Source organism: Hippocampus bargibanti, linkage group LG12 (genome assembly GCF_051943395.1).
Source record: "Hippocampus bargibanti isolate YZ-2025 linkage group LG12, ASM5194339v1, whole genome shotgun sequence".
NCBI classification, from domain to species: domain Eukaryota; kingdom Metazoa; phylum Chordata; class Actinopteri; order Syngnathiformes; family Syngnathidae; genus Hippocampus; species Hippocampus bargibanti.
The window spans coordinates 5,314,883-5,338,175 of NC_142745.1; the positions used below are offsets into that span (position 1 = coordinate 5,314,883).

General features: G+C 43.0%; 5 protein-coding genes across 8 annotated transcripts in view; 2 read left to right on the plus strand and 3 right to left on the minus strand.

Moving 5' to 3' along the window:
* Nucleotides 1-1,729, plus strand: part of cacna2d3 (calcium channel, voltage dependent, alpha2/delta subunit 3) — a 35,293-nt gene extending 33,564 nt beyond the window's left edge. Inside the window, exons 38-39 of the mRNA XM_089009292.1 lie at nt 879-961; nt 1,067-1,729. Coding sequence (XP_088865418.1) covers nt 879-961; nt 1,067-1,159 — 176 coding nt within the window. The 3' untranslated portion in view covers nt 1,160-1,729. The remainder of the gene's footprint in view (nt 1-878; nt 962-1,066) is intronic.
* The window catches only part of rpusd4 (RNA pseudouridine synthase D4), a 64,947-nt gene that overhangs the window by 29,615 nt on the left and 12,039 nt on the right, over nt 1-23,293 (minus strand). The gene's annotated exons all lie outside the window — the stretch shown is intronic.
* On the plus strand, nt 2,031-10,174 carry h1m (linker histone H1M). Of its 2 annotated transcripts, XM_089009290.1 has the most exons (6): nt 2,031-2,248; nt 2,331-2,587; nt 2,837-3,026; nt 3,104-3,156; nt 3,423-3,501; nt 10,060-10,174. In XM_089009290.1, exons 1-6 carry the CDS (start codon nt 2,161-2,163, stop codon nt 10,101-10,103), a joined length of 711 nt encoding a protein of 236 aa, XP_088865416.1. In that variant the 5' UTR covers nt 2,031-2,160; the 3' UTR covers nt 10,104-10,174. The 2 variants fall into 2 exon arrangements, with proteins under 2 accessions (XP_088865416.1, XP_088865415.1); XM_089009289.1 differs by lacking the exon at nt 10,060-10,174 and having other exon boundaries at nt 3,423-4,441.
* tmcc1b (transmembrane and coiled-coil domain family 1b) lies at nt 4,578-10,666 on the minus strand. The gene is made up of 5 exons (XM_089009282.1): nt 10,079-10,666; nt 8,642-9,061; nt 7,581-8,050; nt 6,481-6,616; nt 4,578-5,486 (listed from the first exon to the last, which is right to left on the minus strand). Exons 1-5 carry the CDS (start codon nt 10,664-10,666, stop codon nt 5,166-5,168), a joined length of 1,935 nt encoding a protein of 644 aa, XP_088865408.1. The 3' UTR covers nt 4,578-5,165.
* LOC148890110 (uncharacterized) lies at nt 16,310-23,137 on the minus strand. Of its 2 annotated transcripts, XM_089009281.1 has the most exons (3): nt 21,422-23,137; nt 20,388-20,786; nt 16,310-19,111 (listed from the first exon to the last, which is right to left on the minus strand). In XM_089009281.1, the coding sequence occupies exons 2-3, from the start codon at nt 20,761-20,763 to the stop codon at nt 17,502-17,504; spliced, it is 1,986 nt and encodes a 661-aa protein (XP_088865407.1). In that variant the 5' UTR covers nt 20,764-20,786; nt 21,422-23,137; the 3' UTR covers nt 16,310-17,501. The 2 variants fall into 2 exon arrangements, with proteins under 2 accessions (XP_088865407.1, XP_088865406.1); XM_089009280.1 differs by lacking the exon at nt 21,422-23,137 and having other exon boundaries at nt 20,388-21,047.

Here is a 23,293-nt window from a genome sequence, read left to right on the forward strand (position 1 = left end):
TGGGCGTATTTTAATACGATTCCACCGCATGTAGCTATATTTTACGTTTTAAGACTCGCGCTGAACATTCAGGAAGTCTTGTTTTTGAGTTGGTGACGAGTCCGTACGTGACGTCAAAAAAGGATCGCCTCCTCACCGTAAAAAAAAGACGCATTGTAGCGTCTTTCCATCACGTCTATGTATTTTGCTGTACTGTTTTTTTTAAAACCATGTCTTACACCCAAAAGCCGCCAGCAGAGGGAGGCAAACTCCATGGAAAGATAGTATCAGCCTGTGGAACCGAGCTGATTCATTCCTCACGGGAACTGGTCGCCATTTTTCTGCCTATTCTTGGGTGAGACATTACCCCCCGCCCGTTTGCCTCAAAATGGGCCAAATAGATTCTTTAATCGGTTGCAAACATGTATGTTTTGCTCATCAGGACTATTTGAATCATATTCATAACTGGATGTGTAACAAGAAAGCATATTCTCCGAATCTGAAGCCATTGTTTTGATTCTCCAGCAATGCAAGACGTCTTGGCGTGACGTCACGAAAGGGGGCGGGACTTTTTGAAAATGCCCAATTCGCAGCTCAATTTTTTTGCAGATTTTGGACACTTTAAGTCATTTTTATTGGTGTTTTGCATTTGACTAAAAATATCATACTGCGTGTTTTGGGTATTTTAGATGCTATAAAACGTTTTTCTGGTGTTAGTTAAAAAACAAAAAAGTGACGTCTGTTGTCCTTTAAAATAATAATAATAATATACTGACTAAGCCTTTTTTAATACTGCAGGAACTCCAGTTTCAAAATCGCATTTTACCACATTGTGATGTCAATTTCAATTTGATTCATTGTTCAACTTCCAATCCATCTCAACCTTAATTACTTTGAACATAACGAATCCCTCAAGTGTGACAGACTGAAGTTTCAGAAGGACAGAAAGAAGCCGGAATCATGTCATCCTTTCCATCCTGAGGTATTTTTATGCCACATCAAAGACAAAATGGATTATACAGCTCCCGTATTGGGTCTTTGAAAGAAATCGGAAGGCGTACTACATAAAATGTCATGTTTTACTCAGGAAAATGCCATGGAGTGCGGTTCGGCTTCGCGTCTCAGCAGTCCTCTCACTGCAGCTTTGCTCCTCTTCATTGCAGCGAGTGTCAGCAGGTGACCATCAGCAGCAGATGTTTGCAGCAACCCTGAAAGGATTCCACAACACTCCCCCCCCACCCAAAACAAGAGAGAGAAAAAAAACACATAGGAAACAAGGCCAATCACAAATGATTTCTTTGCATTTCTGCAGGAAGCGCTTTCGTGAGAACAACATTGTAACTCACACTTTAGAAACGTACATCATGCAGGAAACTTTTAGGCAGTGTTTGGCAAGTTTTTCTAGATTTATGCAACTAAGAGTTCACTTTGGCAATTCAAGTTATTCGTGCAATGGACACATTCATCTTTACTGTGACAACCTTTGCTGTGTGTATTAAAGAATGCAGAACAGATCAGAAAGTAGTTTGGGCAACTGTTTGTTGAACCACTCTTATCATATCTATTTTTTTTCATACGATATATTTTAGTTTTCATGTGGAACATGTGAAATATTATCAAGACGTAAGAGCACTTTAACTTGTTTTCTTGTGCCATTTTGTCTTAGTCAGACACACTGCAGCTGCATGTTTTAACAGTGTGCTCAAAAAATGTTACATGAATAAATGAAGTCTTATTAAAAAGATCACGAATAAAGACCTATTTTTTTTCTTGACAAAATATATGTTGGTGTTTAGTGAGTGTGCTTGTTTGAGCTAATGAATGGTCGATAAGCAACACGATGAAATACAAATCACACGAGTTAGTTCATACTGAAACCATTAACAAAAAGAAAACTTGTTAAATAATAATTGGGTCGAACAGATAAATGTTCCGATGTTTTATTTGTGTCATTTTGTTTCTATTTGTGATAAGGAGGTTTTTCAAATATCGGGGTCACGTGATACGGAAGCATCCGCCCTCATTGTTAATTGATTGCAGCTGGTGCTTGATAACGCTCACCTGTTGACTTCGCTAAAAGGACAGAGATGATCGCCATTTGCACAAAGGGTTGCTTTTTTTATACGTCTACATTTTTAGTGTGTGTTCTTTGGAATTTACGTTTACTTGGAAAAAGGAAGTATGCCTCCTAAAAAGCGACTGTTTATTCTCAATGAAGTGACGGCCAACAGAAATTCGCCAGTCCCCGCGAAAGTGGGGAGAAAGTCCGGTAAAAACAACAAAATGGATGCTCTTCGTCGGTAACGGGGGGGGCTAATGGTGATTGAACATTTTCTTTGTTTTTTTTTTAGGTGGGGTAACTCTACGTAAAATAGCCATGCATCCGGGCACCAGAGTCATGGTAGTTGAGGCGCTGAAAGAGTTGGACTCCGGAAAGGGGGTCTCCAAATATGCCATTCAGAACTTCATCAAGCACAAGTATCCTTCTGTGGACAGCATCCGTCTCAAGTACTTAGTCCGCAGCGCCATCAGGAAAGGCCTGGAGGACGGCACCTTGGTTCGGCCTCCCAAATCTACCGTCACCACAGGCGTTGTTGGCAAATTTCGGGTAAATGTCACTAAATTCGTCATGGTTACAGTCTCTGAGATCGAAAAATGTTACACCACACCGCCTAACAAATGTTATAAATGAAATGTTGACGAGGACGATGCTTATTTTGACACTCCGTGGACGTTTATAAATGTTGCCATTCTTTCTTTTGGCTGGCGCTTGCTGGCCGAATGGATCAACTAAGACGTTTTTCAATGAGGATCACCCTTGATGAACTATGGTTTATTTTTTTATATATCCGTTAAGCTTGCGCCAAAGCATAAAGAGTCCAAAGCAAAAGTGGAGCCCAGTGTGCCAAAATCTGCCAAGGTGAAGCCAAGTGTGCCAAAATCTGCCAAGGTGAAGCCAAGTGTGATAAAATCTGTAAAAGTGGAGAATGTGGAACCCAATGTGCAAAAATCTCCCAAAGTTGCAAAAGCACCGAAGACTAAAGCTGGTAAGTCAAACTAATTGAACCTGTCAATTATTACAATGTAGAAATAACTCTCCTTACACTGACCAACACCTCCTCAGGTACCACAAAGAAATTAGCTGCAGATGAACAAGTAAAGTCACCAAAGAAAAAGGTGAGAAAAATAAAAGTGCTACAATCATAGTCATGAATTTGTCATATATCTCTGGAACCAACTTATGTATCTAATTTATACTGTATTTATATACATTTTGTTTTCGCTACAGCTGTAACAAAGAGTTGACGTACAAGATGTCATGGAAAGATATGGTGCTAGTTTTCATGCTAGTCATTTGAAACCATTTTGGTGACATACCACTGAATAAAAAAAACAAGTTATTTTCAGGAAAATAGGTGATGGTTTGTTTCTGCTCTTTTAAGGTAAAAAAGTTTTCCGACAATTCCAAAAAAGATGACAAGGCCTCCTCCGCCAAGGTGCCACCAGCAAAGAAGCCAAAAGGTAAAACTGAAAATGAGAATGTGAAAGGAACCATGAAGCTCAAGGAAGCTGAGGCTGCTGGGAAACATAAAACAAAACCCAAGGAGGCAAAGGATAAAGCTGACAAAGCTGCACCAAAAAGCGCCCCGAAAAAAAGAAGAAAGAATAATACAGAGTGAATGTTATCTACGATGAAATTTTATTTGTCAATGGAAAAACATCTTAACTTTTCTAACTATGCCTATAATTAAAAATGTTAAATCTGTCAATAAACATCTTAACTTTTGTAACTCCTGAAAATATTTTGTTTGGGTTATGTCTCAAAGTATTGGGACATGAAGGCTAGTATTCACTTTTGGAAGGGAAAAAGCAAGTCTGCTCCTATGGGGGAGGGGCATTCTCAAATATTCTGGTGACCTCCTTTGGCTTTGTTTTTGGATTTACATTGGTTTCATGATTTGACTTATTCACTGCCTTCCTTGAATTTATTCAGGAATTGAAAATATGAAAACAATTTTTTTGTGCAGTGAGGGTGCCTATAAAGAGCTGGTTAGGAGGTGGTGTTTGCCTTTTGTACCGCTGCCGCCATTCCAAGCTCATAACTCCAGACCCATATAAATTAGGAATGAACTATTCTGATGAAAGATGAGTAAGGTTTTTATGCTGCACTGAATGTTTATGTAGTCCTCAAACTCACTATTCTGTGGGTCTTAATTTGATTGAAAATGACAAAAACCCTGGCACTGGAGTGGACACATTTATGGACATGTCTGGCAGTGAATGAGTTAAAAGGCAGTAAGTATGATTTTAAACTACGTGAACGTGATAAAATAAGAAGTTTGGCACTCCCATCTCTATAGTCGTCAGTAAATATAAATGATTAATAAAACTGGATTTACATGTTCCCACAATAACTTCTTCGCCCCATTGTTGAGTGAGAAATGACCCGCTGTAAACATGACTCACTCCAGGCAGGTTATGAATGAACTTGTGTTGGGTTGCTCCAAGTTGATAATTCAAGCAGGAAAAACTTGTTTGTAGTACTTGGGGTTGTGTTGCACATCAAGTCCGTCGTTTTAAAAAAAAAGTCGATTACACCTTTTAAAAGAGGGACTTTATTGGACTTTAAAAAAAAAAAAAACAGGTCTGGACTATTTCATTGTCACTAATGGAAACGGTACGGAAGCACTCTTTTGAGCATTTTGAGTGCTCTTCAAGTATGTTGAGTTCATAAATCATCTTCAGCAGTTAAATGTCCACTTGACTTGCACACTTCAAACAAAGCCACGATTATCATTTTGAGCCAGTGTATGGTGCTGCTGTGCAAGCGCTCGGTCCTTTCGGGGGGGGTCATAAAAGCTCATTTCAACCAAATCAAAAGGAAACAGCGGGTGGTTGTTACCAATTAAAAATGCACCATCCACAGGGGAGTTAAAAAATATACCTTCAATAACTTCAAGGAGTCGTGTTAAAAGCAATAAAAAGATCAAAGGTCTCATGTGGGATGACGATGTCAAGTGGTCCACGTGTAAACAAACTGACTCGGGGAGAGAAAGTGCGCAGTTCTCTCAAATCCACAATTGCACCCAAAGACCGCCAGCCGAGCGTCCGTTCTCTGGTGAGGAAACCATGAGCGTCAGGTCACGCCGCGGTTCCAAAAGCTCCGCCTCCCGCGCGCCTTGGCGTCATCTGGGGTGCAACAGGAAGCGATGCAGATACTCTGAGAAAGCGTGCCAGTGCCTCCAGAGGAAGGCCACCAGGACGACGAGGAGCAGCGTGGAGAGCGTGCGGCTGCGCGTCTTCATCAGCGGCACCACGCAATTGGCCACCGTGGATACGAAGACCAGCAGCACGGCCATGACGGCCAGCAGCACATTGATGAGCTTGCCCAGGAGCGTCCGCGCCGTGGCGTTCTCCAGACCCTCCAGTTGAACCACCTGCTGCTGCTGTTGCTGCAGCTGGAGCTCCATCTTGGAGATGCGCGTCTGGCAGGCCTCCAGCGCCTCCTGCGGGGTCACATGGACAAAAGGCTTAAGGCTGATGTGCACATGCAACTATGATCCAATTGATCAATCTGATTTTAAAAATAATGTTTACATTATTAGCTCACTCGCTGCCATTCCCGAATTTTATTCGGGAATTGAAAAGTGTGACGTGGTGAGCCATTTCCGAATTTATTCGTGTTTTCACTTTTGTTGCAGGCGGGAGGGGTGCCGATAAAGCGCTGGTCACACCTCTGGCAATGTTTTTCCTTATCCTCAAGGGGGCAGCATGTCCCTTTTTTCCATGTTAGCACTTCATTCTAGCTATATAAACCAATATGTATGTATTGCATTGTATTTTGGACATCCACCCACATTTCAAGCTCATATAACTCCAGACCGATATAACTTAAGAATTAACATTTTTTTTTCTGATGAAAGAAGAGAGTCTAAGGTTTCTTACGCTGCTTTCAATGTTAATGTAGTCTTAAAACTTGATATTCTGTAGGTCCTGGAATTTGAGTGAAAATGCCAAAAACCCTGGCACTGAAGTGGACACATTTTAACACGTTGTCTGGCAGTGAATGAGTTAAAATAAAATGCCAATGACTGTCTGGTTTTATTTTTGTCCATTTTGGGTCGCCACCTGCCCACTGTACTGTAATAATTGTCAGTACGTTTGTATGGCTTTAAAAGAGAACGGTTTTTGTTAAAACTTGGTTTATGGGCACTAAACAGATTATTTTAGTTTGGGTCTATTAGAATTTTTCAGATGTAAAATATTTTGCTTGGCTCAAAAAGGTTGTGAAACAATGATACCGCAAATGAAGGAAGCGGTGTGATTTTCTGGTTAGTGTGACTTCATGGATGAATCGCGCTTTTCCGGTCGATGAGCTCAGAGTTTGAGCGTAACCGCTCCTTCTTTTTTGTATGAGTTGACAAACACGTGGAGAGTACTACGCACACAGCGAGTGACGCATCATGTGTGTTTAACAAGGGTAGGGCCAGTATCGCTTACTTGGATGTCTCTGGCTCGTTCGTTTGACTGGTAGGCGATTTTCTCCTCCATGCTGGCCAGCTCTTGTTTCAAATTGAGAATTTCATTCTGGTGCAGCTCCGTCAGGTCGTTGAGCTGCTCTTCCAAGCGCTCGCACCTGCACGGAATCACCAGTGAGTCCCAAACTTTGACGTGATGTGTCGTTTTTGCTCAAATGTAGTACAGTGATACTTTGGCTTATGAACTTAATTGGTTCCCAGACAAAGTGTGTATCCCAAAAAATAATTTCCCATAGGAAACCATTAAAATGACAATAATCCGTTCCCAGGTCCCCATAAAACATAATTTTCTACTTTCTAAGCCTTTAAACTACACAAAATATACCTTATTTTATGTATAATAAATGTGCTATGGTATTATATTTAAAGAAATAAACTGTACTGTATAATAAAGTTGTTTTATTTACCTTTGTGATGGTCGATGATGGCTTGATGGAATGGAGTGGCTGCTTTCATCAGCATTAAACACTTGATGAGGAACGTAGCCTTCTTTAATTCTAATTTCACCTTGTTCCTCATCAATTGTGTTCTGTTTAGCTGTGTTGATAGCTTTTTGCATCAAGTGTACAGATGGCTTGTGCGGCTTATTTGTGGACCCTGATTGATGGGAATTTTAACCTTGCAGTCTACACTCTGCCTTTGAACTATAAAAATTAAAACGAGTCCAAATTTCACTTGATTTCTATCCATTTTGTCACTCTCTCTCTGTTGTCTGTCTGTCTTTTTAATATTTAAACCACCTCCCTTCACTGCTGCGTTCTTGACCAATCACGTGGCTTCAACCAAAGACTGGGGGCAGGGAATAGAGGACAAAAAAATGTCAGCTGCCATGTTCTTGTTGGGAGAACAGGCTCGTTCGCGAACGACACATCACGCATTGTGGCAGCTCAGTGTGTATCCCGAAAAATAGTTCGTATGCCAAGGTAAAATTTTCATAAATTTAACGTTCGTAAACCGAAAAAGTTCGGAAGCCAAGGGGTTCGTAAACCGAGGTATCACTGTAGTACAAAAAAATATGAAGACTTCAATGTACTTTTAGGAAAACCGTATCCTCGTCCATACCTGAATCGCTCCTCTTGTAGGGCCTCCATGATCATGGTGTAGTCACGTTGATAGTGCGACTTTAAATTTTCAAATGACTCTTCGAGTCGACCTTGGTTGTCCCGCAGCTCTTGGATCTCGTGGAGCATAGCGTCGAAACCCGACGCGTGAGAAGGGTCAAGCGTGTTACCCCTGGAACTGGGGGTGCCGCCGGGGCCTCCGGTAGTGCTGTTGGCCCCCGCGGAGCCCGATGTGGCGCTCGAACAGTCGTCCTCGCTGCCAAATTTGGGACTGGACTGCAGGTGACCCGCGGCGAGGGTCCTCACGCCCTCCTCGCCTGGCGTCTCGTCCAGAGAATCTTTGAGAGCGGCGATGTTGTCGGCGCTGCCGAATTTGTTGCGGATGAGAAAGGCAAATTCTCTTGGCTTGGAAACAACGGCTCCGGCTGCCGAATGAGTTGCTTGGGTAATGCTGGATAGGCCACCAGTCACCTGTGATGGGTCACAGTCAATTTTATTTGGCTTTTTTTTTTTGTTTAGCCACGAAGCTTAACTCATTCACTGCCAGACATGTGCAAAAATGTTTCCACTCCAATGCCAGGGTTATTGCCACTTTCACTCAAATTGCAGGACCCACAGAATATTGAGTTTTAGGACTACAAAAACATTCAATGCAGCGTAAGAAACCTTAGACTCTATTCTTTCATCAAAAGAAAATGGTTAATTACTAAGTTTTATAGGTCTGGAGTTATCAGAGCTTGAAATGGGGGCGGCTGTACACAATACAATACGTTGACTTATATAGCGCTTTAACAACAGCTGAAGCTGTAACAAAGCGCTAACATGGACCAAAGGCAAATGGTGCCCCCTTGTGGAAGGGAAAACATTGCCAGAGGTCTGACCAGCGCTTTACCGGCACCCCAGCAAGGAAAAAAAAAACAAATTTGGGAATGCGCTCCACGTCATGATTTTCAATTCCCAAATAAAATCATGAATGGTAATGAATGAGTTAAAAGGAGCTAAGCTCAAGACGATACGCCGATACCGTAAATGACATCATGTGAGGTTTGAACGCGCCCATACCTTGGCGCCGACATCTTTCAGGCCTTGGTGCATGTCTCGCAAGACGTCTTTGGGCTGACGCGGGATGCCGTTGTGCTCCACCTCGCGAAGCTTGCGGTGGTAGTTCTCCAGCTTCTTCTGCAGGTGTTGGATGGTCTGAGAGGACTTTTGGTTCTTCTTCTCAAACACTTGCTTGATCCGCACGCTCTGCAGTTTGTCCGCATTGTTGGCCAGTTTCAGGTACTCGGCCACGTTGTCATCTCGCGCCGTCTGTTCGATTTTGATTTGTTCGGTGAGTTTGAGGATCTTCTGCTGCAGTTGGGCGATGGCCTGCTTTGTGCGTTGCGGGTCCGGCGTGCTGTCGACAGCGTCGTACCCGTCGGCGCCGCAGGAGATGGCATTGGGTGACGCGGCGGGAGCCGATCCGTCGTAGCGTTCCGGCTAGAGCAAGAAAGCACAAACGGACCATTATTCACAACTTTGCGCACTTTAGAGTCATCGATGAACCGAGCGAGGATGTTTTTGAGGCGCTTAGGAGAACTTACTAAGTCCCATGCTCAACGCGGATCTGCCCTAACTAAAAACTAAAAGACTAAAGTACTGAGCATTCAAGGAAGGAGTTCTTATAGTACAATACATGTTTGACAAATAGGTACTTGGAAAGTTCCTTTTTTTCTGAATGGCTCAAGCACAAGTTTTATTGACAGAAACAAAGAAGGTCCAGGAAGCCTGAACAACAATACATGTTATGATGTGGAACAGTGAGCCTGATCTAGCTTTTTGTTTCGAGCACGGGTAAGCAAGCATGATAGCGATAGCTCTGACAGCTATGTAAATAGTATGACACAGTATAAATACACCACTGAATAAAACAACAAAGCAGAGGAACGTGAACCGGTAGCATGTTATACTGACATGCTCCCCACTGACGTTTTGTTGAAAGGGATCTTTGTGTTACAGTTCTACTACTCTATTCATATGCCTGCAAAGTGACAGACATTTGTCATTTCAAACTCATAACTCCAGACTTGTATAATTTTAACTATTTTTTCTGATGAAAGAAGAGAGTCTAAGGTTTCTTACGTTGCATTGAATGTTTACATAGTCCTAAAAGTCAATATTCAGTGGGTCCTGAAATTTGAGTGGCAATGACAAAAACCCTCGCACTGGAGTGGGCACATTTTTGCACAGTGCCTGGTAATGAATGAGTTAAATTTTAGTTGGAGTACGAATGGGCTGAATATGCGCTTATTTGGATTCTTGTGTTTATCCTTCTGGACTTGTGGAAAGCATTGTAATAGGATTTAACTTGTGAGGGTCAGCTGCATACAGACGGCTGTGCAAAGCATAGATTTGTCTTCCACTTGTTTTTGTAACTCAAAATCTTCAATTCTTTTTTTTCCGGTCCAAAACGAATCTCCACCGCTTGTCGCTTTAAGAGATATTCAGACCACCGACCTTGTCAGGTTCCTCGGTAGAATAGTAGCCGGACGTGAGGAGCATGTCTGCCAACGCGGGGCTGCTGGGCGTGTCGGTGGTGGAGGAGGAGCGAGGGCGCCCAGCCTGCAGCAGGGCCTCATGGGTGCTTCGCCGGTGAATCTGGGGGCTACCTTTCTGGGGGGCGTCCCCGGTCACTCCCGCCTTGCCGCGGCGGCTCTGCAGGCTGGTGCCTCGCTTCATCATGGGCGGAGCACCGCGGATCTGCTGCAGCACGCGGCTCAGAGCTGCGGGAGGGGCGGAAGCGGCAAGTCCGTCAGAATCCAAGGAGAGGGCCGAGGGGGCTCGAGCGTCGCCGCCTTCGGAGACCGCCTCGGTGGGCTCGGGAACGCTGGCGGCGGCGTCGTGCGGCGACACGGAAGAGCGTCTGCGCTGCGGCTGGAAGAGCTGCTTCAGGCCGTGACCCAACGCCCCCATGTTCTCCAAGGCGTTGTGGGTAATTTTGGACAGGCCATGTTCCGACTCCGACGCCCTCCGACCGCCCTCCGGCTCCGTCCGGCCTCCCGAGTCCGCTTCCTCCGGACACTGCTCACTACAACCCTGATCCATCAGAGGCCTCCAGTTCTACTCGGGGAGGGGGCGGGGGTGTGCACGGGGCGAGCTACACGGGGTCGAAACCCCCCCACCCCTCCCCTGCGTGAGGCTGCTTGGACGGCGGCACTCAGTTGAGCTTTCTGAGTAGGCATGCATCTGTGGTTTGGCTCAATGTAACGTTTGTCTACCATGAACAAAAAACAAACAAAACAAAAATAATACAAGAAAATGAATCACAACATGCAGTCGTGAGTGATCAACAAACCCAAAAGTAGAATGCAAAATGAGATCAATAAAGTAAAGTTGGTGTGGAGGCATCCTTTTTTTTTTGTACCGCCGTGAAAAATTAAATGATTGCAAATCCTGGATGCAAGACAGCATGCGTGACTTTTGATAATTTCATGAGTTGTAAAATATATGTGGCATGACTGACAGTACCGACCTGCTGAAACAAGCAACAACAAAAAAATGTACTCAAAATATTGTGTGTGCGTGCATATATGACAACACTTTCTGAAATGTTGACGTTTGTCCGCTTATGTCAATTTCAGTCTTAATCCATGGAGGAAAAAAAAAAGTTGCATTTCAGAAAATATTAAAATGGCTCCGTGCGGATGAAACAAACAGAAGATACAAGTAGTGCAATAAATCAATTTTAAATCTAAATTGAAAGCGATAGGCTGATACGACCTCGTCCCCCCCTTTAAAACAAATTATTCTTTTTCTTTTTAGGTCAAAAGCTGCTTGTCAATTGCAGTCAAGTGGCCAATTCAACTTTTTTTCCACACCCAAATACAACAAACACAATTTGGAAGATTCCTGCAATGATTAAAACGATTGCTTACCATCAGACCAACCTCTCCTCTTCAAACTCACAAAGCAGGACCGGCTGAAGAAAAAAAAAAAGAGGGAAATAAAAATCACCGCACGCACGCCCTCACTGACCACAAACGTAAGTCGGATCATCAAACGAGCTAAAAGTGTGTGACTGTGTCATTTTACAAATGCAGTGTTTGTTGTCGTCGAGAATTCTATCAGACACACGGTGGCGTCGGTCACTGAAAAGGAAGCGTCTATTTAAGGTGTGGGGAAAACACACCCTTCAATTAAACACGTAATCAGAGTGTCTCCGAGCAGAGGGAATTCTTGGAGGAAGTGGAGTACGATCCTCACGTTGTGAAAAGCATTCATTCGCAGAATTTATTTAGCTCGCCGTACCAGTCGGACTTCTCATTTGCTAGGAGAACCAAAAAAGGGAAGGCGAGCAGAAGGGAGAAAAAAAGCGCTCTAAGGAAGTGTCAGTGTGGAACTAGTGACATCCGAGTGACGGGGCCCCTCGCCTGTCAAATAGCACCGCCGGAAGAAAAAAAAAAAAAAAAAAAACAGGAAACGTGGACACAAGGCTTTATCTGCAACATGTCAATGTCTTTTTTTTTAACCAATTCCATTAATTTTGACGTTTTTTGCGGCTCTTTGAAACAACCGTTTGAAAATTTTTGGGGGGGAATTGTCATCATGGATGATTTAACGTGACCGGCGCACATCACAAGAGCTCGGTTCAGTAGGCATCAAAGGATTAACTACGCCGCGGTTTGCTTTTTCATCTGCTCGCTTCCAATACTTGGAAACATAACCGGTGTGTGTGTGTGTGTGTGTGTGTGTGTGTGTGTGTGTGTGTGTGTGTGTGTGTGTGTGTGTGTGTGTGTGTGTGTGTGTGTGTGTGTGTGTGTGTGTGTGTGTGTGTTCCAAAATAACCCAATCGCATTCAAACTCGGGTTGAATGAACCCACTACCCTTGACAATGCCTCTGCTGAATTCAAAATTATTTCAGGTGTTCGAGAAGGATTTTACTTTCCAGCAGAAGCATTAAGGTTTTGTCTTCACACTTACTACTATTTTCAGAATCAGAATGCCTTTAATAGTCCTACAATGGGGACATTTGCAATATTTATTCCGATATACAGTGATACCTCAGTTTACAAACTTAATTGGTTCCCAGAAAGTGTGTGTAAGGCGAAAAGTTTGTCTGACGAACATTTATTTCCCATAAGAAACCATTAAAATTTGAATAATCCGTTCCCAGGTCCCCATAAAACATATTTTTCTACTAAATAAGCCTTAAAACTACACAAAATATACCTTATTTTATGTATAATAAATGTGCTATTGGATTGTAATTAAAGAAATAAACTGTACAGTATAATAAAGTCGTTTTATTTACCTTTGTGATGGTCGTTTTTGCCGTGCTTTCTCAGCGATAATACCCTCACTCACTGTCCCCTGCTAGCTGCTTTTCGTTAATCCAAATCAACAGAAGTTCGATCTCTTCTATTGCTTGAGACCGTTGCTTAGACAACACAGAAACACCCCTTAGCCACACGTAGCAATGGTCGACTTAGCATACATGTACTGGGACGCTAAGTCACACAAATGCACACCTCGTTCATGTTTTTAAATAATCTTCATGTGCTCGACCGTAATTTTATTTAAATGTCTTCTTAGGCTTAACACTAGCCGGTGGTGGGGTCTTTTTTGGTACCAAAATAGTACTTCAAAAAAGTACTTCACACAATAACAAACCACATCTGCACTCAGAGGGGGTGTGGAAAACTAATCCGCCAGCCACTGTGGCGCTGTTCGACCATGTGGTTTGCTTCGTCCGCCGAAAACTACTTTGCATGCCAACATTATATTCTCGCGAATTTAATGTTCGGCAGGCGAAACGTTCGTTAGCTAAAGCGTTCGTAAGCCAAGGTATTACGGTATTTGGAATTCTAGAAGAAAAACAACCCCAAAGCCTAATTCCACTACAACCACACTTCACTGTATGTATGGCGTTCTTTTTGCTTGGTGATCAGCAGAGTTGATTTGTGTCAAACGTGTTTTGAAATCATGGCAGAAAATGTCAACCTTGGCTTCATTCGTCGCTAGCTCCATAGGAGGACCCACATAGACAAACAACAATTCACACTCCCAGACAGTTTACAGTCTGAAACGAGTCCACGAGGATCAATATTTCTACTGACTTAAAGCCACAGTAGCCATCCTCTCACTGTGTTTTTCTATAGCATAATGGTCGCGCACAGCTAAAATGTTATGGTGGAAGGCAAACATTCCTCAGAGGCTTGCAGCAAATATCCTCCAAGGGCAAATGAAATTACAGCACCGTCCATCTCTAAGCTCAGGGGCAAAGTGATCTTGCTGAAATGGGTCAGCCAACACTCGCCTATCTCTCTTTGCACATTGCAGCAATCCAAGGTCACACCAACTGAGCGTCTTGCGTGTCGTGGAGCATTTAAGCTTTTACTTATGAGGCAGACCCATTAAGCGGGCGGCAAGTCATTTGTATTCTTGCATATTTGTGACAGGAATGTGCACGCCTTCCTTCAGGCTGAAATAGTCACATGTTTTTGCATTGTTGAAAAAAAATAGGTTTGGCTGAATTATGAAGCTTTTGAAAGTACAAAAATATTTTTAAAAAAACTAATCCAACAGCAATTTGTATTTACGTAGACCGAAGCATTGACATACCTTCAGATGATGTCATCAGCAGATAACATGTGCGCCAACAGACAGTCTCCAAGGATTAAAAATCCAAAGCAAAGGGTCCAGCACCACCTCCTCTGCGTAAAGTCCTCCAAAATGAAAATCTGACAGGGTCGCTCTTAGTTTTGGGTCAACTGTCTTCATTTACATTTAGAAAAATCACATGCTGAAAAAAAAGACAAGATGAAGAGTATACTCTCGTGTAAAAAAATCATTTACAAATGTGAATAACTGCCTTTTAAGCTCAGTCATTTCCAAGAACAGTAAGAAGCTAATGTGATTACGCTTCTGTACAAAGGTTGTTTATTTAAACCAAAACAGAATGGGCAAACATGATCTGCACTCGGCAGGTAGGTGATGACAATGACACACAACGGACAACAAACAGTCCACGTGAGCGAGCAGACAAAAAAATGCACTGTGGCTGACCTGTTTTGACACAATAGAAGGATGGTTTAATTTTAGGGCACTGTCACCTAAGCTCTGCACTCGTAATTACATACAAGTTAATTAATGAAAGAATGGGTGACCCATTTTGGGAGCACTGCAGGCTTGCCTCATATTAAATTACAGCACTCCATCGGAGAATATGTCAATTCAGCTGAATGACTTCTTGTTTTCCTTTCGGATTTTCCCTTCAACGGGTAAATACGAGATTATTTATAAATTACAGGTTCCTCCAGTGTCAAAAATGGGCAAATAATGTAAAGAGAAGCACATATGCTGCCTTCCTGACAAACACAAACAAACTAAGTGTTTGACTACAAATAGCATGAGCTCAACGGTTTAGAGTTAAGAAGAGGATGAAACAAGCAGCTTGCTAGCTCGTAGGCCTTGGCTGTATTTGAAAGAAACACTACCTGTTTAATAATCAAAAACAGCGACGAGTTAGTCAACACAGGTCACTTTGTCGCTTACCGGCCGTAATCGTTGAACGCTGCGTCCATTGCCTTGCCTGTCTACGCTGGGTTCGTCTTGTTTTCAGACACTTTAGCAGGACAGGCTAACTTGCTGTGCCGGAGGGCGTTGATTTTACAATACGGCGCACACCAGCGTATAAACACGAGGGGCGAGGTTGGGGTGTTCCATTACTTTACGTGAAGACACATTGGGGTCATTCGTAGTGTACTATTATCACGATGGCAACAAATACGGCTTTTAATATACAGTGTAATTGTGTGTCACTAAAATCAGCATGTTTAGGGAGAAAATGCACACCGGGGTTGTAATTGCTGTCGTGACATAATGTCAGTACGGACATTTAACTGCAATACTTTTACAAGAAATTGGTTTCCAGATCTGTATATTTATAATTGTGTGAGGTGTTTTGGCTACACCGCGCATGTTCCGCACAGAAAGTGGCGAACGACTAATCAAAGTACGTACATCCAGGTGAATATCGATATAACGAGACTTTACTGTATTTGAATGTCAAACTTACCGGCGTGTTGCATGTGTTTCAGGTGTAAGCTCAACCGTATTTTAGATATGCAGCAGACATTGGCCTTGAAAATCAAGACTCTCTTACATCGTATACTGTCAATTTACACATGACGTAGACGAGTTACGCACACTTGAAAGATAATTCGGACCTACTTGGACCCAAAACTCAACAAACCTCGCCCCACTAGCCGAGTCAATAAAACAGGCGCCCACTGAGCGCTTGGCTGGCTGGCCAATCAGCCTGTCACTTAGCATGCTGGTTAGCTCCGCTGCTAACTAGCTCCGGGCGAACAGACGCGTCGACAACCACCCAAACAAGCCCAAGCGGCTTCGACTATCGCACTGAACGTACGCCATGACACGGCAGCGGATATGACACGGAGAGTAATTCGCAAAGTCGTCAGTTTAGACAACGTCAACTTACATGGGCGCTGAGTGGATTGTGATGATGACCGTTCATCTCTCCCGAAGTGAGGAACACTCCCACGATGACGTCATATAGCGTGCTCGGCGTCAACACAAAACAACGCTTGAACCACGCGAGAAAGCCAGTCGGTTGACGACCGTATTGAGTGTATTGTACCTCAACGCGATAGTTTGGTAATAATTATATGAAAAGAATTGTGAAGCCACTTGTGAAGAAAAAAAAACCAAAATGTGCACTCCTGTATTTTTTTTTTTCATGGCGACTTGGTTCTATCACGGTAAATGTCTCCCCCAACCGTGCTTTCATTTATATACTCAATAAGTTACTGATTTAAAAGTCGAGGCTGTAACAGTGCGCACAAACTCCATTACAAAAAACATAACAAAAACCTGAACTTATTCTTGGTCAACTTTATTAAGTACAAAACAAATTGGTTGTGCCCCAATGAAATACATTTCTTGCATGGCAGGAAAGACAAAAGTACTGTATATAAAGTTAAAACAAACAAACAGCTTCATAGCAACCGTGCAAACTGCACAATTTATGCGCCTGGTGAGTGGAAAATGACCGAGTGCGTTGAGCCCCGCCCCTCGCCCAGAGTCATCTGAGATGACTCCAAGGTCATGTGACACCAGAATGGACAAAGGCGCTCAAGAAAATGGATGAAAGATGTACACACTTCTTTTTAATATCGTTAAGTTTATTTAGCATGATTTTTTTCAAGAAAAAGGAATGTTCAGCTGGTGCATTTTATTGAATGCTTTCAAACTCGGGAAATAGATAATACAGTGAGACCTCAACTTACAAACACCTTATCTTACAAACTTTTCGTCTTACAAACGTCAAATTTATGAAAATTAAACCTTATAAGCACTATTTTCATAATACACACCCACCACGGCTGGCGGAGTGATCTCCGGCGGAAGCACACGACCGAACAGCACCAGAGGTTAAGTTACCAACAGTCCTTATGGAAGGTGACTCTCCTTCCATAAGCCATCAACGACCATCAAAAAGGTAAATAAAACTTCATTTTACAGAACAGTTTATTTCTTTAATTACAGTCCTCATGTAATGCGCCGCTCTTTCCAAACAGCAATTCCCTTTGACGTTCGACCTCCAACGCCATTCCATCAAGCCATAAATGACCATCACAAATGTAAATAAAGTGACTTTCTGATACAATGCAGTGTATTTCTTTCATTACAATACAATAGCACATTTATTATACATAGAATAAGGTATGTTGTGTGTAGTTTTAAGGCTTATTTAGTTGAAAAGTATATTTTATGGAAACCCGGGAACGGATTATTCCCATTTTAATGGTTTCCTATGGGATTTTTTTTTTTTTTGAGATACACACTTTTCGCCTTACACACTCTGTCTGGGAAGCAATTAAGTTCGTAAGTTGAGGTCTCACTGTATATAAACATATCAAAGGTCTGTGACATCTTCATCAGACCATTCATTCTGATATGAGGGCAACGAGAACTTTAATCCAAGTTCTTCTTCCTGACGTCCTTTTGGTGACTCCCCAATATAACAGTGATCAGTGCCTGCACTGTTTGATTGTGTTGCTTCTGTGGTTTGGAAGTGGTCCAGAGATGCAGGGATGGACTCCGTATCCATCGTCCAGCCGTAGTCAACATAAGCTGGGGGGAATGTCGCCATGCCATTGCCTCCATCAGAATGTGTCCAAGAAGGAGGAGGAGGTGTGAACAGGCTTCCGGCCAAAAGCTGTCCATGATGAAGAGCGCTCTCGGCACCGCATCTCAGGGTAATGGGAGATGGGGGCATCGTGTCAAATTCTAGAAGCGAGAGAATACATTCTCGCTCACCAACTCTTTGCCACATGAACGTAGCCTGCGAGTCATGGTTGTTATTGCCAGAAGGCTCCCGCTTGTATTCTGATACGATGACAGATGGTTGATCATCATATGGACACGTCATGCTATTGCTGAAATTTGCTCGCGAGAAGTTATGCTTTGCCAGGTTGTTTGGCAGCAGCCTTCTCCATTTCCTCTCACTGCTTTTGAGTTGCCTTTTTCGAACACTAGTCAAAACTTTATCCCACAAGCTCATCGACTTGCTCCCTCTTTTAGACACTTGATGCCCGCTACGCCTCCTGGTGGGCATCCAGAAGATCCAGGATCCCAAAACGAGCAATGAGGAACCCCAAGCTAACTCCAGGATTCTGGCCCAAAACTGGCTGAGCCACCAGCACCAAGCGAAACGCCTCCAGTTGCCCATCAAGCCGTAGAGCCAGAGAAGATTACAAATCTGAAGGTTGCAGCACATAATGCCAAGGCAGGCACACACGGCCATCACTCGCTTGGCGCACCTTTCGATCCTTTGCAAAGGAACCCCAAGAGGGAGCGATGACCTGAGGAACGTATTTGAATGGCAGAGGGATTTCATGAGTATTTCAAGGCAAAATGGAAGACCCCAACAGAGTGACAGAGTCTGCATCAAAAGAGAGAAGAGGGGAAAGAAAGCGGTGAAATATAAATCTGCACCCAATAAAACCACGCAGTGAGATACGAGCAGTCCCGCGACAACTTGAGGCTGCTGTACCATGACTGGGAAAAGGAACAATTTGAACCTCCTGGGAGTGACGAGTGTGAGGGTGACCTGAGACCACAGCAACAGCTGCATGGGAATATTCTGCAGTGCCGCCAGTGTCGTGTGAGACACGATCTGACGAGTACCGTAAGGGTCCAGCAACAGGTGAACGGACCGCAAAGCGCCACTCACAAACAGGGCGCCGTTAGCCAGCATCAGCGTACCGCAGTGGGGGTAAGGGAGGGTGGAGGCGCCGGCCATCCCTAAAACGGCCACCGACGCCATGAGAATGAAGAGGCTGGCCGAACCAAAGACGTGGATCTCCCAGGCGAACGCCAGTGTGCGCCTCATGTCGTCCCACAGCAGGTTGGTGCCGTTATAATTGGTGAGAATGACGCAAGGACTTGGAATGCAGGGTAGTCCAGTGCCTGACAAATTGGTCACGGAGGAAAAACCACGGGTTTCGACGGAGGGGTCCACACCTGTAGGAAGGGAGAATATGTCTTATTTTTGGTCAATACAGATTGTAGAAGATGCCCTGCGATTGGCTGGAAACCAATTAAGAATCAGAATCATCTTCGGAAAAAAATTATCGGCACCGCCCTACCCACTCTCGAGGACTTGCACACTGCAAGAATCCAAACAATGGCGCATAAAATCCTACTGGACCCTCCGCACCCTGCCCACAACCTTTTCTAGTTACTCCCCTCAGGCAGGCGCTACTGATCCATGCGCACCAAATCCAGCAGATATTTAAACAGCTTCTTCGCCCAAGCCATTAACTCTCTAAACAGCAACCCAAATAGAACTGTATAGCGCCTCAATTTTTCTTATGATGATACTAGTGCAGCATGTTCTACGGGAGACAAATTCCTTGTGTGTTCTACATACTAGGCAATAAAGATGATTCTGATGATGATTCTGATGATCTTTATTCGCCAAGTATGTAGAACACACAAGGAATCTGTCTCCTGTAGAACACACTGCACAGAAGAAGCTGTTTAAATGTCTGCTGGATTTGGTTCGCATGGATCGGTAGCGCTTGCCTGAGAGGAGTCGCTGGAAAAGGTGGTGGGCAGGGTGCGGAGGGTTCTGTGGGATTTTCCGCGCTCGTCGTGATTCTTGCAGTGTGCAAGTCCTTGAGAGTGGGTAGGGCGGTGCCAAGGATTTCTTCCGCTGTCTTAACTGTCTGTTGATTCAGGTTGTCCCCTGCCTAGTGCCCGAAGATAGCTGGGATAGGCTCCAGCACCCTCCATGACCCCCGTGAAGATAAAGAGTTCCGGAAGATTAATGAACGAATGAACGGATCATGTCATGAAGCGATTGAACCTAAACTAGTTGGGTCTTGTCAAGGTTCACATGTCCACTCTGACAGAGTAGAAGAAGTAGTGCGTAACCCCAGCATCTACTTTAGCGCCTTATAATGTGGTGTGCTTTATATTTGGAAAACTTTTATATTTTTTTATATTATATTTGGAAGAACTTTGAGGTGTGCCTTATACTCCAGTGCACCTTATATATGGAAAAAGTTTGAAAATACACCATTCATTGGGGGTGCGTCTTATACTGCGGTGCGCCTTATAAACCGGAAAATATGGTAGTTTATCTCTTCAAAAAGTGCGAGCTAGACCAACAAGTATTTCTACCAGCACTTGAAACAATAAAGATTAAATTCAATGGTAATTCTTAACCTCTTATAGCACAAGTATTGAATTCTCAAAGACACGTTGTGGAAATATCGACTCAATTATCACTTACCTGTTTGAGGACGATTCTCAAGTCTCGTGCGTCTGCCTTCCAAAAGGACATCCTGTGATTTTAAACGAGATTGACTGACGGTCGTCACTGAAGTATTCGTATTGGCTACTCCAGTCAGTGAGAGAGGAAGCGTTACGGTCGAGGCACTGGTTGATGCTGACTTGTTTCTTGTTTCCTCTTTGATAGGAAAGATTGCGCTTTCTACTCTATTTCCACTGCCCAGCGCGCTGCTGTTCCCTCTCCCGTCGCTCATATGATTGGTGATGATCTCTGTGATTTGAGTCCTTCCAAGTGAATCAGCGTGTGGATCTGAAAAGCTACCAAGTGAAGGGTGACAAAATGCCAGAGTAATGACGAGCAGAGAAGAACACTCCATTCTTTCCCAGTTGAATCCAAAACCTGTTGGATAAAGTAGAATCAGAACCAGAAAGCCTTTAATAGTCCAACAATGAGGAAATTTGCAAAACCGATGTAAAAACATTTTGAGTCACGCATATTAATTAAACACGGCTATGTTGTAGAATATATCCGCTGTGATGATGCTAATTGTAATGTTTGAACGGTGCCTTATTTTGACATTTGAAACCACACAACAGGTGGTTAAGGAGGCAAAAAATAGATATCCACAAACCAAATCTTCGGTAATGTTCAGTACGCGAAACCCATTCTCTAATCCACTTGCTTTAAACACTCCACAACATCTGTTTATGTCCGTGCAGAAATTCAACACTGCATATTCAAATCACAATATTTGTTTATGGCCTGCTGCTGTACAACAAATGCTTTAATAATGACGACACAATTTGTTTTTTGTTTTTATGAAGTATGCAAATGTCCCATGGAATATTAAACCAAGGAACACCGCATAAATCGAACCCTGGCAGCATTACCAGGTCCTTTTTAATAGTCACAGTTCACTATTTTTCACACTCCCAAGCAGTTAAAATAATATTAAAGTCGCAAGCGCACTAAAATATCAGAATCGACCCGACACACACAACTACAAAAATCTACTGACTGTTTTCAATGATTACCTGGGAATCTTTGTATCTTCTTTGAATGCGTCAAGTCCAGTGGTGCCTGATAAAGTTCATCACGGTGATCTTGCAACACTGTGGACCATCACATCATGCCTTCAAGCTGGCGTCTTATTCTTATGACTGCACCGGCTGCTTACTTGGCAGTGTTCCATCAAGGGTCAAGTTGCAAAGAAAATCCAACAAGAAATACAAAACTGACATGCCGTCAATCCCCAGATGCATTCTCAAAGCGCCATCTAATCAGATGTAGATCAAATAATAACAACAAATAAAATACACATTAAGAAGATAATCAAATATTTGAAAGTCGTCCCTCTGGCCCCACCTGCCACTGTCTACAACAGTTATGGTCAGGTAAATCCTTCCCAAATGGATTAGATTAAGATTCTTACGGAAGCACAGAGTCACACGAAGTAAAGTGCACAGCTAACTACAAACAAAACACATCGGGAGAAATGCTTTAACCCTAAAATTGCACTTTAACTCGATTAGAATGTTACAGTACGTCACTAGAGTGGAACTATGGAACAACAGTACATAAAACGATTGATGGATAATTATTTTACAGAAAAATGAATCCTCGTTTTATAATTAAAAAAAAAAAGATAATCATACACATAGTCCACGGAGACCCAGAGTAACAACATCACAAACGCTTGCAGAAAAACTGTCAGAAAATCACGAGGATGTGAATTAACTATTTGCTGCCCATACTCAACGCACATTGTCCATTCTTAGAGCACATCTAACCCGGTCCACCTTAAGAGGACCGGAGAGTCGCGTGAAGAGGAGAGAGCAAGGGGACGTCCTCGACAGAACACGCCGGGCTCTTTAAGGGGGACTGGCCAAGTTAGATGCTGTTAAAGGGACATGACTCCCACTTCGTTCATCCACCCATTTTCCCATTCACTTATCCAAGGAGTCTTCGAACTCACTGAACCGGCTGCCGGCAAATCGCAGGGCACACTGAGACGAACAACCTTTCATGGGTCAATAAGAGTCTTCAATCAGCCTCCTGTGCATTTTTGGGAATGGGGAGGGGGGAAGCAAGCACCCGGAGAAAACCCACCCAAGCCCGGGAGAAGATGCAAACTCCACACAGGGAGGCTGGAGCTGGAATTGAACATTGTGAGGTTGAAACACAAAAAAGGGCCACTTGAAAGTCTACATTATTTACGTTATTTTATTTTTTATTTATACACACTTATTATATACACTTAAAGTATATGATATATTCATGATACACCAAATTTTTTCATTCTGTCTGACCAAAACACGGTGGTTGTACGGTAAACGAGTGAGGCTTGTTGTTATTGTTTGCCATAATTTAGTTGGACACTCACACTTTAAGCAGATCCAATATAAGACCTGTCTGAATAAATCATTCCTTACAAACAAAATGTTGCCAAGCTATGAGGTACTGATGGCTGTTTCTGAAACGTTGTTTAACACAAATATTCAATTTACTGTAGTTATCCAAGTGATTCCGTACAATTAATGTGCTGGTTCTCATGAATATAAGAACAAACGACATCAAAAATGTACACCACTTAATAAGAAACTTGGTATATTAAAGTCAATATGCTGAAATCAGAAATGTTTGTAATATTACTACTGAGATGTGTGATTTAGTTTATAAGGAATCTGCAGTTCGTTACCTGGCACAGTAGGAATAGAATCCCGTTTTTAACATCAGGGCCTATTCTTCCATCAATTTAAAATCACATTGGACAAACAATAAAAAAACGCAGTTTTTGTGTTTTTTTTTTTACAATCCTCGTGCATTTGGATGACTAAGGTTCGCTTCTTTGCTGGGGGTTGGTTTCCTCGTTTGTGGATATGGAAAACTGCCTGTATTTTTGTGTG

Bases quoted from the DNA above. Each gene is read 5' to 3' on its own strand.
- tmcc1b (XM_089009282.1), bottom strand. From the start codon at position 10,666: ATGGATCAGGGTTGTAGTGAGCAGTGTCCGGAGGAAGCGGACTCGGGA. The intron at 8,051-8,641 runs GTATGGGCGCGT...GACCCATCACAG, and splicing joins TGAAAGATGTCGGCGCCAAG to GTGACTGGTGGCCTATCCAG. The intron at 6,617-7,580 runs GTATGGACGAGG...GATTCCGTGCAG, and splicing joins CTACAAGAGGAGCGATTCAG to GTGCGAGCGCTTGGAAGAGC.
- h1m (XM_089009289.1), top strand. From the start codon at position 2,161: ATGCCTCCTAAAAAGCGACTGTTTATTCTCAATGAAGTGACGGCCAAC. The intron at 2,249-2,330 runs GTAAAAACAACA...TTTTTTTTTTAG, and splicing joins GAAAGTGGGGAGAAAGTCCG to GTGGGGTAACTCTACGTAAA. The intron at 3,027-3,103 runs GTAAGTCAAACT...ACACCTCCTCAG, and splicing joins AGCACCGAAGACTAAAGCTG to GTACCACAAAGAAATTAGCT.
- LOC148890110 (XM_089009280.1), bottom strand. From the start codon at position 20,868: ATGTTTTTACATCGGTTTTGCAAATTTCCTCATTGTTGGACTATTAAA. The intron at 19,112-20,387 runs GTAAGTGATAAT...CCCTTCCTACAG, and splicing joins TGAGAATCGTCCTCAAACAG to GTGTGGACCCCTCCGTCGAA.